This window comes from Motacilla alba, chromosome 4A (assembly GCF_015832195.1).
Source record: "Motacilla alba alba isolate MOTALB_02 chromosome 4A, Motacilla_alba_V1.0_pri, whole genome shotgun sequence".
NCBI classification, from domain to species: Eukaryota; Metazoa; Chordata; class Aves; order Passeriformes; family Motacillidae; genus Motacilla; species Motacilla alba.
Genome location: NC_052045.1, coordinates 17,771,799 through 17,788,076, shown reverse-complemented (window position 1 = coordinate 17,788,076; position 16,278 = coordinate 17,771,799). Strand labels below are relative to the sequence as shown.

General features: G+C 54.8%; 1 protein-coding gene across 2 annotated transcripts; it reads right to left on the bottom strand.

The window, feature by feature from the left end:
* Positions 1-1,080: 1,080 nt before the first annotated feature.
* RAB9B (RAB9B, member RAS oncogene family) lies at positions 1,081-5,254 on the bottom strand. 2 transcript variants are annotated; one of them, XM_038122938.1, is made up of 2 exons: positions 4,944-5,254; positions 1,081-4,424 (listed from the first exon to the last, which is right to left on the bottom strand). In XM_038122938.1, the coding sequence occupies exon 2, from the start codon at positions 4,340-4,342 to the stop codon at positions 3,737-3,739; it is 606 nt and encodes a 201-aa protein (XP_037978866.1). In that variant the 5' UTR covers positions 4,343-4,424; positions 4,944-5,254; the 3' UTR covers positions 1,081-3,736. The 2 variants fall into 2 exon arrangements, with proteins under 2 accessions (XP_037978866.1, XP_037978865.1); XM_038122937.1 differs by having other exon boundaries at positions 1,081-4,377.
* Between the last annotated feature and the right edge of the window lie 11,024 nt (positions 5,255-16,278).

The following is a 16,278-nucleotide window of genomic DNA, read 5'->3' as shown; positions in this document are numbered from 1 at the left end:
TGGCCTTTCAGGGGCACTACCCAGCCCAGAGCAGCAGAATCCTCAAGAGGGCCGTGGGAGAGAAAGATGAATGGGATCAGGACATTCCTCACCCCTCCTCTTCTCCAAACACACTGGGATATGCCACGGCATCTGTCCCACACAAAAGCACACTGCTTTCCTTTGGAAACACTCCTTTGCCCTCCAGGGATCCATCCTCTCCCCATGCCATGACAAAACCTACTGAGCCCTCTGCACAACTTACAGTGAGAAAGTGGGGAATGAGGGATGGCCTCTATGGCTCCTGCCTCTGCCTGCACTTCCTTACAAACACCTCACACCAGGGGAGTCAGCAGCTTCTGGTGCTTTCAGACAGACCCTTCCTGATGTTAGGCAGCTTCACCCAAACCCCACAACGCCCCCAGGCCAGAGCCATCTCCCCACCGGCTTTGACTGTGATTTCAGCTGAAGTAAGCTGTTGGAAGACCCCAGATACTCCAGCCCACATTTAAATGCACAGTTTCCACGGACTTTGAACCCTGTGCTGCCTCCTGGAGTCATGGATAGCACAAGCAGACCTGGGAGGAAAATAAACTGAAACGTTCTGCCAAAAGAAACAGCAGGCATAGGCTCTGCAAACACAGAGAAAGTCTCCCAAAATAAGCAGCCATCCTGGCAGGACAGCGAAAGAGAACAGTCCCCATATGCTGATTTCCTTCTCTGCATCCTATGGAAATCGTGCCTGGTGAAAACCCCCTGGAGCCTGAGGAGTCAGTTCCAAGATCACTGCAAGCATTCACAGGAAAGTACCAGACTTGCTGCTGAGAGCCCAGGCTGAGAATTTAAGATGTAGTGACAGAAGGAAGCCATGTGGAATATTTCTGTTCTGAAACTGTTTTCTGATTCTCTTGAAAAGACAAAACTGGTCACTGGATTCAGCTGTTGAGTTCTGATCCTTCAGCTCCTGGTCCAGGTATGTACACGAAGGAATATCCCTCCAATCCCTTAGTGACTGTTCTGACAGATGCTGTAACTAACCAGTCCTCAGAACAAAAACTGACTTGAACACGGATAAACCAAGAAGGCAGCCACTTCCCAAACTCACTTGAATACATCCATGTTTTATTTGCTTAAATAAAGGTAAAATCTTGGTTTTACAATTCCAGTTCTGTAGCAATAGCAACAACCGCAGCAGCACGAGGGGACACGGGAAGGGATGGCTGTTGGCACTGAATTTGCAACAGAGTTCAAAATCCTGGCTCCTTTGGGAATTGTGCGTTTCATTTAAAATAAATTAAACAACTGAAATATATTATACTCTACCTTTTAAAAAAACCAAATAAAACACGTAAGCCTAATATAATAGGGGGGTTTTAATATAAAAAAAAATCAGTGATCCAATGTCTGTTAGAAATAAAAGGTGCTGTGTAACATGTGCACAACGAGGCTCTTGAGCTTTAGCTACCAGCATTGACACACACGGGGTGCTGCAAACAGCTGCACATGTGCCTCCTGCACTGTGGCACGCTGAATCTCTGCCCTCTGCCATAGGAGGTGCCAGTCCTCACACAGGTCCCAGGAAATCCATGGGAAAGTGGCAGTTTCACCTGCAGGGAGCTCCCTCAGCAGGCTCTCTGCCAGGGGGACAACACACAGGGACTTGAGTCTGTTCTTATCCTGAACCCCTGCACAAACCAGCTCCAAGGAATGAGCCTGTCCAGGGATGGAAACTGGAACCACAGGTCACAGAGCATGGGACCTTGAAGGAAATATCAAGCAGTGCTAATGAAGAAAAATTCAGAGGCCTCAGGAGGTCAGACACAGTTAAACAAACAGTAACAATAACATCCTGTAAAAATCTCTTTCACCTACAGAGGCAGAACCTTCTCCTTCAGGGAGCTGCCTACATAGCATTCGCTCCCCATGAATACAGGCCCTGTTCAGGCCTGTTTAGAAATTAGATCCCCCTAAAGCATTAATACTCCAGTCCCTTCCACACACAGCTGCTCTGCAGACAAGGGCAGTATCTCCCGGGGTCACCTCAGAAGAAACTGGGGAAAATGCTCATGCTCTGCATGCTCAGAGACTGTGCCTTGATGGGGACGAGCTGCCAGCACAGGGCAGAGACTGCCCTGCTCTAAAGCACAGCTTAAGGGAGGGTTGCTTGATTTGAGCTATAAAATTTACCATCCAGCAGCTGATCACAGTGGGAATCACTCGGCAGCCAGTGGATACGTGCTCGAGGCAGGCTCCTACGTGCCTGTGGGCAGCCACAGCTTTGGCCAAATGCTCGCATGGGAGGTTGCAGGACACGAGGTTTGAATGGCAAAGACAGCAGTCAGCAAGCTCATCTCTGCTACACAGCCAGCCTGGGACTAACACCTAGCAGAAGGCAGGAGATGGGAGCAAAGCCTGGCATCCCTTCCAGAAGGCTCCTTGGGTCCCCCATGCCCGTTTTTCAGCCACCTTGAACAGAAAAAGCAGTACAGCTTTCTCCCCACTGGACTGAACACAGCAGTCAGTTACCCAGCAGACACTTGACCAGTCTGTCACAGGAATTACAGATAAAACATCCTGGGTTTCCTGTGAGGGATCAAGGGCCAGGCCGATGGCAGGGGCTAACTGTGCCTGCAGCACTGTGCCTGACCCACCAGGTGAATGGTTCCATGCTGCAGCATTCACACGGGAACATCCACACTGGAGCAACCGAAGGCATGGCTGTGCCGGCTAATGAGGCACAGCGGTCACTGGTGCCAGACAGCGAGCGGGTTTAACAGCTGACCACGCATGAGGCCCCAGCCAGCTGCACACCTAGGAGACAGCCCACCCACCCGCCATCTGCTCTGCTAGAGCACTTCACCTGAACACAGTGATTACTTGTGACAGAAACCAGCTGAAGTGTCACACTCCAGTGTCACACTCCAGATCTCCTGAGTAACCCTTTGACATGACCCAGTGAGCGTCCACATCGGTGTTTTTCACCCAGGGCTTCAAGGCTGAGCTTCCACAAGAGACAAGGAAACATGTATTAAACAACAAGCAGACAGTCTCTCCAAAAAATAACACTCACACAAGACAAAGTTAGAGGTGAGGAAAAACAGACCAGAAATAGGCGGCTATGAAGAAACAATACTGTCACATTCAAACACAGGCCCATCTCTCCTTCACATGTTGCTTCAGGTCAGAGCTCTAACAATTCTCATCACAATTCAGCCTCAGGACACAATGCACTTATCCCAAACAACAGACACACATCCCAGCCACTCCAGTATTTGGCTTTCTCACAGTCACGTGGGCCAGAGTCTTTATGACAGGTTTTGTTCAGTATGTTGAGTGGGATTTCCTTTGGCAGTATGGTCATGAGTGGGTCTAATTTTTTTTTTTTTAATTTCAGGACTAAAATACTTCAGTGTCTAGGATGCTCTCAGCTTTGCTCTGCAGGCAGTTCTTGGTAGAGAACAAATCCCTATTGTCTTTAGGGAATTTAAAGGGCTTTAACTCAGCCCTTTAAACCTGCTAAAACAGGCAGAGATGGAAGCAAGACTATGCTCCCATGCTCTGTTAACAGCTCCCTCCTGCAGATACATGCTCTGTGCCTGAAAACTCCAGGCAGGATTCAGATGGCGAGGCTGCAGCTCCCTAGTGAGCAAACCACCTCTTGTCCTTGTGGCCACCCTCCTCAGAGTGGCCCAGGGCTGCCCAGGTGTGTTTGATCCAGCTGCTGGCTCGAGCGCCGCTCCCAAAGCAGCAGCCACTCTCAGCAACAGGATGAGCCCGATTTGGAGCTGGAGTTCAGGTCAATGGTGTGGCCCAGCATGCAGTGCTCCAGCTGCTCCTCCACTGCCAGCACCTGTCGCACAGCTTCCTCAAAGGCCACTGTTACATTGGTGTCATCCTTGGCACTAGTCTCCAGGTACGGATAGTTACCGTTTTCCATGCACCAGGCCCGTGCCTCCTCTGTGCTCACCTGTCTCTCCAGTTTGTCTATCTTGTTGCCCAAGACTACAAATGGGAAGTGTTCAGGGTCCTTCACATCAGCATAATAGATAAACTCCTTCTGCCAGTTAGTGAGGTTCTCAAAGCTCTGCCGGTCATCCACGCTGAAGGTCAGCAGGCAGCAGTCTGCTCCCCGGTAAAAGGGCGTCCGCAGGCTCTTGAACCTCTCCTGTCCCGCAGTGTCCCAAATCTGGAGGGTCACAAATCGCCCGTCCACCTCCAGGTCCCGGTTCAAGAACTCCACCCCAATGGTGTGGAACGCCTGCGAGTCAAACTTGTTGGTGACGTACCGATTCATGAGGGAGCTCTTCCCAACTCCACCATCTCCCAGGAGAATGACCTTTAGGAGCAAGGACTTGCCACTCATTGCAGCTGGACGGAGGGGGAGGGGACCAGGGCAATCTGCAGGGTTTAGAAATAGTACAAAACAGCCATTTCACTCGTGGGTTCTGCAGAAGAACAGAACATGGTATTTCAATCCCCATTTCTGCAGTTTTGCATATAGAAGGTGATGTCTGCTTTTAGAGAGATCTTATGATCCTAATCTCTCTTATTAGAGAGTTTAAAGCTAGGAACTGGACAAACTTTCAGGCACTCAAGTCCTCCATCAGGCCTAAAATGGATGCAGCACATTACCCCTTTAAGTGCAAGGTAAAAACAACTGTTGAGAGTTTAGCATCAATTACACCACTTTTGGTGAAAACTCTGTATCAGAAAGCTTGTCCAGTTTTTCCAAACGCATCATCACTACTTGAAACATCTCTCTGGGCCTGCATCCTGCGAGGCTATCACAGAAACAGCAAAATCACCAGGGGTGGCCATCACCAGGCCTTCCTTCCCACTGTACCATCACCAGCTAAACAATTTCTCCTCTCTGACTTGCTCTACTGTAATAGATGTGCAGGTCTAATATCAATACAAGTAATTTGTCAAGCCAGTTCCTAATCACCCTGAGGATGCTGACTCACCTTGCCAGCGCAGCTGCGCGTGATCTCCGTGGCTCGGAAGGGGTTTCCAAGGCACAGGGAACAGCTGCTCTTTGCTGGCAGCGCCCGTCACAGCCCAGTTTGCTCGGGCTCAGCTGCAGGTTCACATTGCAACAACCCAGACACCACAGGTTCCTTAGTCAGCACCCTCAAGGCCAAGTGCCAGTGCATCCTCCCCCTCCCAGGGACAGTCTGCAGGCTAGGGTAAAGGCCTGACATGGAATAAGAGGTTTGTTGGGCTGTCGTACTGTACCTGGTCTGTCTCCAGGACTGTCCAGGGAACACCTTCCTCCAGCGGAGAGCTGCCCCTGTTGTCTTTCAGCTTGTGATGCTGATTGAGGATGGAAGGACAACAGCAGGGCTCTAGGAACCTGCACGTGCAGTACTGATGGCTGGAGTAAAACAGCAAGAACAAAGCACTGAGGAGTTTCCCTTGCCCTGAGTGAAATGGAACAGAGCCCATTTCTGGCCAGGGCAGAGCCAGTACAAGGTGCATGCTAAACCCCAGGTAACAAGAGAACAAACTGAAGGAGCACTGACATGAGAGCACAGGCTGAGCAACCTGTGTCTCCCCTGATCCAGGGGATTATAATAACTGTGATCTGCTTGTCCTGCCTACTCACACACCCTGGAATCTGATTTGAGGATTGAACATGCAACTCAATCTACTAACCAGGAAAGTGAGCCAGCTGGGAACAGCCTGGGATGAAAAGACAAGGAGCTTGCTTACACCTGCTACCAGCATTCCTGGGAAGGGTGTGGATGAGTAGTACTGCTTAGTGATGACATCTCCAACCCACTGAAGCAGGAGTGTGTGGTGCTGCTCAGATCAGCACTCCTTCCAGACCAAACCCTGCTTTCTGCCTTAACCTCGTGGGGCCCTGTTCGACCTTGATTCTGCTCTTTTTGCAGCCCTTTCAAACAGTGCTTACTACAAAGCCAAAAGCAGAAACTTCTGCTTTAAGTGAGTTTCTTCACTTTCTGCACAAAAGGCTCACAAATTTCACTTCCCTGCACAGAAACACCTCAAACCAAGCCCAGCTGAGCTAACCTGATGGGCTATTTGAGGAGGAGTGTGTGACCCAATATTTCTAAAGCAAAGACCAAAATGCAAATGTCAGAAGAGACAAACAGGAACTGCAGCACAGGTCCCCATGGCCCATAGCTTAGGGGAAATCCTGCCCCATGAGCAGATGAGCTGTTCAATACCCTTGTTCCTTTCCAAACCTTCCTGAGGGATGTTTAAGACAGTCACTGCCCCTCCTGGCACAGGCCATCAGCCCCGAGCAGAATTTCTGTTCAGAAATGCTCTGTTAGCAAATGACTCTTTTTTAAAATGACTAATAGGTTATGTCGGGCTGCTCCAGAGCCTGCAGGACTCAGAAGCAGGGCTCAGGTCAGCCCGCTGCCGGCAGCCGTGACACAGCCTTGACATCGCTGGTCCCGTTGCGAGCTATTCCGGAGGCTGAACCCCACTGCAGCTCGGCCGACCCGCTCTCGCAGGGCGCCAGCACCTCTGTGCAGGTTCCAACACCGGGGTGGGCACGCCGGGTCCGACTCCCCCCTGCTCCCCAGGCCCCGGCTCGGCGGAGGCGAGACCCTCCGGCGGGTCCCATCCCGCCCCACGGGACCGGCCAGGGAGGAGCCCGCAGCCGAGGAGCGGCACCCGCGAAGGGCCCCCTCGGCACGGGCCGGGGTAAAGGGGCGGCTCTCCAGCCCCCCCTCCGCAGGTGCCCAGGCCGGGGGCGGCGGCGCCGGGCCCGCCCTTACCTCACCCTCACCGCCCTCCGGCCGCCGCCGCCGCCCGGCCCGCGGGGCGCAGGTGCCGCTCAGCCCCGCGCCTGCGCCGCGCACGCGCCTCCCGCCGGCCGGCAGGGCCCGCCCTCGGCCGGCAGGGCCCGCCCCGCAGCCCCTCACGGAGCCGCGGTGATTCCGCTCGCGGCCCCGCCGCTTCCCACTGTGCCTCCTCAGCCCCCTCACGGTCCCGCATGCCTCTTCAGCACCCTCACGGTCCCACATGTCCTCCCCGTGCTTCCTCACGGTCCCCTCGTCACTCTTCTCACAATCCCGCATGTCCCCCCTGTGCCTTCTCAGCCCCCTCACGGTCCCCCTTCACAGTCCCACCTGAGCCCCCTCGCTGCCTCCCCTGTCACTCCTCGAGCTCCCGTGCCCTCAGTGTCCCCCTGTGCCCCGAAGCCACTCAGCACCGCCCGTCACTCCCCTCCGCAGTCCCTGCGTGTCCCCACTGTGGCCTGCAGCCCCGCGCTGCTCGCCCCCGGCATTCCCCTCACAGTCCCTTCTGTCACTCTCCTCACAGTCCCCGCATGTCCCCTGCCCCCGCAGCCCCCTTAATGCCAGTCCTGTCACTCCCCGACCTGTCTCCTCACAGCTCCACATGTCGCACCGCAGCCCCTCACCGCCCTTCCTTGTCATTCCCCTCACAGTCCCACCTGTGCCCTCGCACTGCCTGCCCCTGTCACTCCTCTCAGAGTCCCGTCCCCACTCTGTCACTTCAGCGACAGCTGCCCGAAAGAGCAAGACTCCCCCACCCTCACGATCGCCTACAGGACTAGGAGCAGGAATGTCTTTAAGGAGGTTTCCGGGGAAGAACAGCTAATGCAAACATTACATTGAAGGGAAAAATTGTGGCCAGCCTCACCCATACAGTGAGAGCAGAGGGGGAGGGAAACCGGACCCCCAGGTGGCTGCAGAGGGGTTTTGGGGAGCAGCAGCCACTTGTGTGTTCCCCTGTGGTTGGCATCATCAACTCTTCTTCCTAATAGTGTCTGGTGCTCACCGAGATACACCTTTGAAACTTAGGGACACACCTCACTGGGGCTGCAACATGCCTTGGACACCTTCTCCAAGGGGGAAGAGCAGGGACCTCTGGTATGGACATCCAAGGCTTTTGGCCATCTGGATCCTGCATCAGCTCCAGGGCTGAGTGGGTGCCACAAAAGTGCATCAATTCCCTTCTCCCCCCGGGAAAGCATGGGATGGGAGGAGGATTTAAATTAAGCCAGGGATTATATTAATACTGGCCTCAGTGATCTGTCAGAAGAGATGGGGAACAAGGAAAGCCTAGCGGGATGAAGAGAGGGAGGGCAGCACAAGGGCCCAAGGTCGAGGCTGTTGGCTCTAGGGGACCAGGGCAGCCTGAGGAAAATGTGGGAGCTCCAGGAGTGTGCATCTGGGGCACCGCTGTACACAGCAGCACCAGGGCAGAAGTGCAGGATGCTGCTAGTACAAGTAGTAAACACAGCCTGCACCACGCACTGGGAGATCCCTCCAAACCAGTCCAGATCCCCATGCTAGCTCTGTCAGGACCATGCATTGCTGGAGTGAGCCTCTGAGCATGGCACACTTGCCCCTGCCGAGTTCCCTTTGCCTGGCAGCCATTCAATCCTGTTATTTGCCAGTATTTATTGATTAGAGATCTGTTTAAGCATGTAAGGGGTGAGCCCTGATCCTGAACAAGAAAGAGCCACCACAGCAGATCCTGCCAAGGCAGCGGAAGCATGGTGCTCTGCCGCAGCACTGTGCCATGCTGTGCCTTCCTGCACCACCCTGTCAGGCCTGGCAGACACCTGATCCTCAGGGGATGCTGCCTGCAGGGTTTAGGGAGGGCAGCACATCCCTGCAGCTCAGCCAAAGATGCCACATGGCCAGTGATCCCAGTTGACCATGCTCATGCTCGAGGGGCCCCCGTGTACCTCCAGGGTAATCTGTGGGTGCTGGCAGCTGGTGGAGTCACTTGCCTACCTGAGCAGGGATGTGCCTGGTTTGATTTGGCTCCCAGTGGCTGTGCAGTCTTGCTGAGCTGGGTAACAACCTGTTTGGCATCTGTGGTGGACCTATGGTGGACCAGTTACCCACCAAGCTGCTCTAGCACTCCCTTCCTCAGCAGGATAGGGCAGGGGGAAAGTAAGATGGAAAAGAACTTGTGGGTCAAGATAAAGGCAGATTAATAAAGCAAAAGCTGAATGCAGAAGCTAAGGAAAGCAAAAGATTTGTTCTCTATTTCCCATCAGCAAGTGATGTCCAGCTGCTTTCAGGGAAGTAGGAGCACTCATAGTGGTTGCTCTGAAAGACTGTTGCCTTCTTGTATCTGTACAGCAATTATATTGGCAGCCTTATTGGGATTTCCTCCTCTTAACGACTCTCTTGCCTCTCATGTCTCATACATGGGCTTTCTGCTTAAAGCTAGGTTCCCCATCCCACTGCTTGTTGTCCTCCCCTGCTCAGGCAAGAAAAACAGAGTACAGCACATGCATTTGGGGCTTACTCTCCCTCTGAGCAGGGCAGGAGTGGACTGACTTCTTGGGGTCTCCCTCACAGCCAACACACTGGCTGATAGGCACGAGGAGGGACAGATACTTCATCAAAATTCTGGAGCCAAGAAGGTGTTTTCTTCAAAGCTGGTGTTTTCATACCTGGATAATACATTGCTGCCAAGCTGCCAGAATGACACTGGCGCACTCTGAATCACCTTCCTCCACACAGCCTGTGCGCACCGAACACCGTCTGCATCTCTGGAGATATCATCATTGCCTAGATCACTGTAGATGACCTCCAGCATCACTTAATTCTCTCAGGTGCTGGATGCCTTCACCTGTGCTGGTCCACTTTCCTGAGTAGTTCACAAGGTTTTCCCTGGATAGATATCTTGCCCTCACACTTGAGAGGAACTACCTGCAGGGACTGTAAATTGCTGCCACAAACCCCCAGTTGTTAATCAGTCCTGGGTAAGGAAAGGGAGATGTTTTTTCCCTGATCCTCTCCACAAGGCAGCTCCCCCAGCAGAGCAAGGCCATCAGTGCCAGGGCAAAGCACAGAGCCATGGTTTGTGCTAACATGTTCCCAAAGCCTAGCAAAGTAAAGAGATAAGAAATGCAGCCAACAAACTCTGTGACCCAACAGGAGCTGCCTACTTAGTAACTACTATGGCTAAAGCACACTTAGCACAAGTTAAGGAATGGGCTTATCTGGGCATGACCTTGTGCTGGTGGGAACCCGCTGAGAGCAGCACTGCCCTGGCCCCATGGCCAGGATGGGACCTCGCCTGTGGGTCCTGGGCACCAGGGGGATTTGTCTGGGGATGAGGATGTGGCCCAGGAACCATGTGCTGGGCAAGCAGTACCAGGGGGTTGCACTGGGGCAGGGACTCTGCAGGGTGCAGCGTGAGAGGTTTTCTCCCCTGGCTCAGCTGCATCCCTGCCCAGAGAGGCTGCAGCAATTGTGCGGCTGCTTGGCTCCCACTGCCAGTTCTGGGAGTTAGGGTGAACAACGGGAAGCTGGTGCCAAGGTGAGGAGCCCTGATCCAGCTTCAACTCCCTGCCAGCCTGTGGTCACACAACGCTGCCAGCTCATGCCTCGATCAATTCATCACATGTTCAGTGCTGCAGCTGGGCTTGGGCCTCTGCTTTTGTTCCAGCCCCAGTGCACGGCTCTGCAGCTGCTTCTCCAAGGCGTGTACCCGGCAGCAGCTCCAGCCTGTGGCATCTGCTCTGAAACAATTTCCAGCACTGGAACCCCCTGAGCAGTCCTGCCACCCTTAGCCTTGGCCACCCCCATTTGCCCTGAGCCTACAGCTCTGAGCAAGTTGCCAGGTACCTCATCATCCATTTATCTCCCCAGCAAGGAGCTCCATAGGTGGAGCAAAGCTGGGGAAGGTGCATCATTCATCCCCCTTTACCCTACACAGCTCAACCTGCCCTAAAAAAGTGACCTGTCCTGTTTTCATGAGCTGATCCGAGGCAGCAGGGAGGGGGACATGCCTGGGCTGCAGAGCTGCCTCTCAGACACAACACTGCAGGCAGGGGCTTGTCCCAGCTTCAGTGCAACTGCAGGCTTGGCAGTGGCTGAGCCACGCACCACTGCCCTCACCTCCCCGCCCATCTCCTGCTCTTCCCAAGAGCCCCTCGGCAGGTTTTTAGAGGCATGTTAGATGACAAGGTGGCAGAGCAGGTATCACCATAGGAGGCAGCACCAGACATAATTCTACCCTGATGTAGGTGCACAGACAGGATGGGCCTTTGGCAAACAGCACAAGGCATCTGTTGTAACACGCATATCTACTTCCCTTGGCTCCAGAGACGGTTCCTGGAAAACCACAGAGGAGTCTGCCAGGCTGGGCAGGGGGGAGTTCAGCTTGTGCTGCCACGGACTCTGCTCTGGGACCCACAGGAAAGGCACACAGCAGCAGGGGCAGAGGAGGGGGACAGGGGGCACATGGTATCCCGACTGTTGCTTGCTTGGCAAGTAAAGTGCCTGGACAGAGGGACGGAGAGAAGATGCTCCTGCTGTGGCTCTGGAGGAGCCTCTGACCTGCCTGGAGGTGATTCTGGGGGGAGTGGCAAAGGATCCTATTCCCAAGCTGCCCCTCGGTTTGTACCCTGCACCCTACCCACTATGCTGAGCTCGTACCCTGCACCATGCTGTGCCCAGCCTGGCCCCGGGTTCCCCGTGGGCAGCCGGATATTCCCATGCAGGTTCATCCAGGCAGGTTTGGGGTTGTGATGCCGCAGGATGTCACAAGAACTGTGTGCCTGTGGGGCACACAGGCTTGGGGACAGCAGTGTCCCAGCAGAGGACACTGATCTCTGCCATGGCCAGACAGAGTGAGGCGACATGTCCTTGCCCACCGTGGAAAGGCTTTGATTTTGGTTTTCCACCCCTCATATCATGAAGGTGCATCTGCGGTCTTGGGCACCCCTGGCAAACTCCTGCCAGCTGTGCCATGACTTGGGTGTTGGGTGCATCCCTGCTGCCATCCCTGCCATGGGTTTGAACCCCCATCTTGTTTCCCCCTCCACTTCCTGGGATGTCATATCCCAGCTGTTGCCTGTGGAGAGGAATAAATCATGGAGGGGGGGCTATGGAACAGGGGAACAAAATGGCTTTTCATGCCATAATCCTTTGTAATAAAACACCAGAGGCAAGAAAGATGATAAACAATGTCTCCCGTGTGAGCCAGCTGCTTCCTAAAATAAAGCGCTCCTCTGCTCTGTCAGCTGCCCCGGCTCGGGCGCAAGTGCGGGCGCTGCCGCCGACACCGGAGCCGCGTTCCCGCAGGAGCAGATGCTGCCGCAGCCCCGGGCGCGGCCCCTCCGGCCCGCGGGAATCTGCAGAATGCAGCCGGGGGGGCCCAGAAGCGAGCAGTGAGCTGCGGCCGCTGTCAGGAGCGGGCTGGCAGCCCCGGAGGGCTCGGCATCCCCGGCGCCAGCAGCGCGTGTCGCCCGGCCGAGGCACGCAGCCCGGCTGCTCCCGCCGCGCCTCGGCAGCGCGGGGCTGCAGGGGCGCTCCGTGCCCGACCTCCCGGCTCTGTCTAGAGCCTGGTCCCGAGCAGGAAGCTCTGCGTGCTCCCGGTTCATCACTACTCATGCTGAGCCCTCCTTGGCAGGGGATGAGTAAGCTCCTGCTGGTAAACCTCACCTCCGGGGCATTATTTCAAGAACAGCAGTAACTTTTGCCCTGCTGGGAAAGGTGTTGGGTTGTGCTGAGTGTGTGCAGCCCACAGGCCAGTTTCCCAGCACAGGTGTCCAAGGGTTTCTGGCTTGCTGTGCGGGTGCCTGTGGGTGCAAAGGGACAGTGACTTTCCCTCCCCATGGCTATGGGAGTTCTTCAGCACAGTGCTCCTCCCCACCACAGGATGGGAACAGCTTGTCTGTCCATCCTTCCCGTGTCATCAAGTGGCCCCATCACACACAGCCCTTGCACACCATGGTAGCCTACTATCAACTCCTTTGCCAAAGGACTGTGGTCACTAGCCCACACAACACTTTCATTTCCCTACTATTGCTCCTTCTCTTCTGCCTTCCTCTTTTACAGCCATGTGCTTTCCTCTTTAACCATCCCCAGGTACAGATCCTCCCCAAGCAGTCCCAGCAGACGTTTCCCCCTGGCAGCTCATGCTTGCTGCCCCTTGTTCCCCTCTCAGCCTCAGGCACTATGGGGTGGTTTGAGCTCTGTGTTTGGCAATGTGTCTGTGCAGGTAGCAGAGACCTGGCAGGAAAAGGCCAACCCAAGTGACACAGGGGTGCTGACATGTTTTCCCCAGGGATGCAGGGAACAGGGAGGTGAGGGTGGGCAGGATCCACCCATTGGGGAGCTGCAGCATTCACCTGTCTGTGCAGCCTGGCTTCACCTTATCCTGTTTGCTCTGGTGCCAAACACACACCTTAAAGGAGGTTTGCTTGGACCATCCGCAGTTCAGCTTGAGGTTGGCAATTTCCTGCCATCCAGGAGCTGCCTTAGGCTTTGATCACTGACTGATCTTGGCTCTCACCACTTTCTGCTGCAGTTCTGGGAGCAGCCAGATGGCGAGTGACAAAGGGAAAACCCTGGCTACCAGAGTGCAAAAGCCTCCCTTGCCCCGGGTGAGTTGTGCTACAAACCAGTGTGGTGCTGTGGGACATCAGGAAGGTGCCACAGACTGGCAGGGAGCCGTGGGCTGCAGGGGAGCCCAGTACAGGGCAATGCACAAGCTGACTCAGGCACCCCCTGCCAGAGATGGGGTTATGATCCCCCACATGTGTGTGTTGGGCCAAATCCTCTCCTGTCTGAGTCAGAGAGGATGGAGCAGTGGCAGGGACAGACACCCATCCCAGCCACAAGCCCTGATCTGAATTCACCTCATGCTGCTGGTCACCAGGTATTTGCCCAAATTCCTCCTGATGGTGACTCAGCCTTCTCCTCCCTCCTCAGCATTGAGGCCACAGCTCACCATCTCATTGAGCACAGGAGGAAACCACCCCAAAGCAGCAGGATGGGCCCCGGATCGGAGAGGCGTGGATGCCATAGGACAGAGAGAGAGAAACGGCAAGCATTTCTCACAGTGGCTTGTGAGAATTTTTAAGTTGTAAAGACGTGATAACTTGTTAAGTATAAACAATCTGCAAGTAGTGTTTTTCTACTTCTTTCCTTCTTTCTCTTCTCAAGGACAGTGTGTGAAGAAGATGTTTTTGTTAGTCAATCAAATAGAATCTATCGTAACACTCTATGAAAACCAGGCAATTCTCCTAAATAAAGCCTTATTTGATCTTGTCTACAATACTACCCCCTACCTGTTCCTGTGTTATTCTCAGTGCAAAAGTAACAGGAGAGGCATGGATTATATTCTCCTAGCATTGCCAAGAGGGGCTGACATGAGGAACTCACCTGGTGCCCAGCAAGGGAAGGGTCACAGAGCCCTGCCAGGATGGCCGAGCTCCTGGAATGTCACCCTCTATGTGGGGGTGCCTGCTGGGGCAGTCCGTGCTGCTTAAGCCACCACATTTCTAGGGGACATGAGTCTGGCAGGTGTCCTGGCCTCCCTTAGCATTGGCAGCTGTGGGCCCATGTGTGGCAGGGTGAAAAGGTGAAGGTCTGGGATAGGGAAGGAAAGTGCTGATGTAAAAGGCTTTTCTGTAATGGTTCTCCCCTTCCTGGCTCACGCTCTGTTGGCAACAGGCACATTTTGGACACCGGTTAGCAAAATAGGTTACTCTTTACCCTCAGTCTTGAGGACAGGGCGTTTAGGCGATGTGTTCTGGTACTTCCTGAGCACCATTCTGGTGGGGATGTGGTTGGGAAAAGTGCCTGGACTGCCCTCACTTTAGGTGAACACAGGACATTGGCCATAAGACACACAGAGCTGTGTTTGCTGGGGAGCTGCTCCCAGCTCCAGCAGATGTCCCTGGGTCCCAGCCCCTGGGGTGACTTCCTTGGGGCACAGACCTGGCTGTGCCAGCACTTAACCCCATGTCTAAATTGATATTGCTATATGATGGGGTTGGCTGCAGTGAAAAAGCAACCCAAACCCAGATGCATCAACACCTCTACAGCTCCCCAGGATGCATGGGGGCACCACGGGCCGCTTCCACAGACTCAGGGTCAATGCTGGAGCACTGCCAGCTTCTGGCACCAGCCACCCTGCCACGTGCAGCAACCCACAGCCCTGGCCCTGGCCGGCAAACCAGCTGGTTCTGTAGGACTGGGGTACCCAGAGCCCCTGGCAGGCTCCGCTGCCTGTGTGCACAGCACAGGGTGAGAGGGAAGTTATTGCAAGCGCAGCAGTGCCAGGGAGGGGACACTCCTGCTGTGGCCTTGCAGACTCCATGTGACTCAGGGAGAGATAAGTACCTGGTGCTTTTCCATGCCCGCAGAGGGGCCAGTTGCAGCATGTCACAGGGAGAGGCACCGGGTGGTGTCAGGAGCAGCCAAGGTGCTCTGGGCAGCCACTGAGACCTCCCTATCCCCAAAAACAGAACGGAGGAGGGGAGATCAGCCCTGTCACTTTGTGTTTCCATCCCAAAAGCTTCGCTTGGTTCAACTCAGCCTCTGGCTCAGAGATGGGGAAAGGGTTCAGGCTGGCTTTACCTGCCTGCCTCTGCTCCATAAGAAAAACCACCCCTGAGCAGGGACACATTGTCACCTTGACAAACCACCCTGGCTGCTGGCACTGGGAAAAGACTCCCATGTCCAGGATAGGGTTCTGTCCTGGGGACATCAGGGTGCTGAAGGGGCACAGCCACCCTTCCCACTGCTCAGCCCAACAGAGCAGCAGCCCCAGCTGGGCCTCTGCATCGCTGGCCTCTGCCCTCACCCCACGGAAAACCCCACACGCTGCCCCGACAGCGCACAAACACCAAACTCTTACCTGCAGCTCTTTCAATTCTGCTTTTTAAGGGGTGGAGGCAGTGGCAACCACACAGGCAGCATTATTTGCAGTCCTTGGCAGGCAGTGTGGGTGGAGGCACCAGGCATACAGATAGGCACCGTGTCCAGACAGGCGCAACAGCCCCGTGTTTGTCCCCAGCTGACCAGGCTCGTTAGGAACACTGACCAAAACTGTCAGCTGGCAAGTTTTGGCTAGTCTGCCTCCACCTCCTCTATAAGTGGGCTGGTGTGTTCAGTGACCCTGCAGGCCAGGTGGAGGTGAGGAGGTCCTGGCAGTAGCCAGGACACTTCAGCATAAACCTGGAGGCACTGTCAGAGCTCACCCACACTATGCTGGCAGCCAACTGCAGGACCCAGGGATCTCCACTCCTGCCAGGCAGGGCTGGGATCAGGCCAGAGTACCCAAGGGATTTACTGCATTCAAACCCACCCTTACAGAGCTGCAAAAACCACCTTCAGTCAAGGGTAGGGGTGGAGGTTGGCTCAAGGGGAACAGAAGGGCCGTGCCATGCAGTGATGGGAGAACTGTGCTCCAAGAATTGGGCGGGTAGAGCTGGCCTGGCCACCACACCAGCATCTCCAGCCATGCTGACAAGGCACCAGCCCAGCTCCACAAGGTTTTAAGCAGGGGACACCAAGTTTTCCAAGGCAGAAGGCT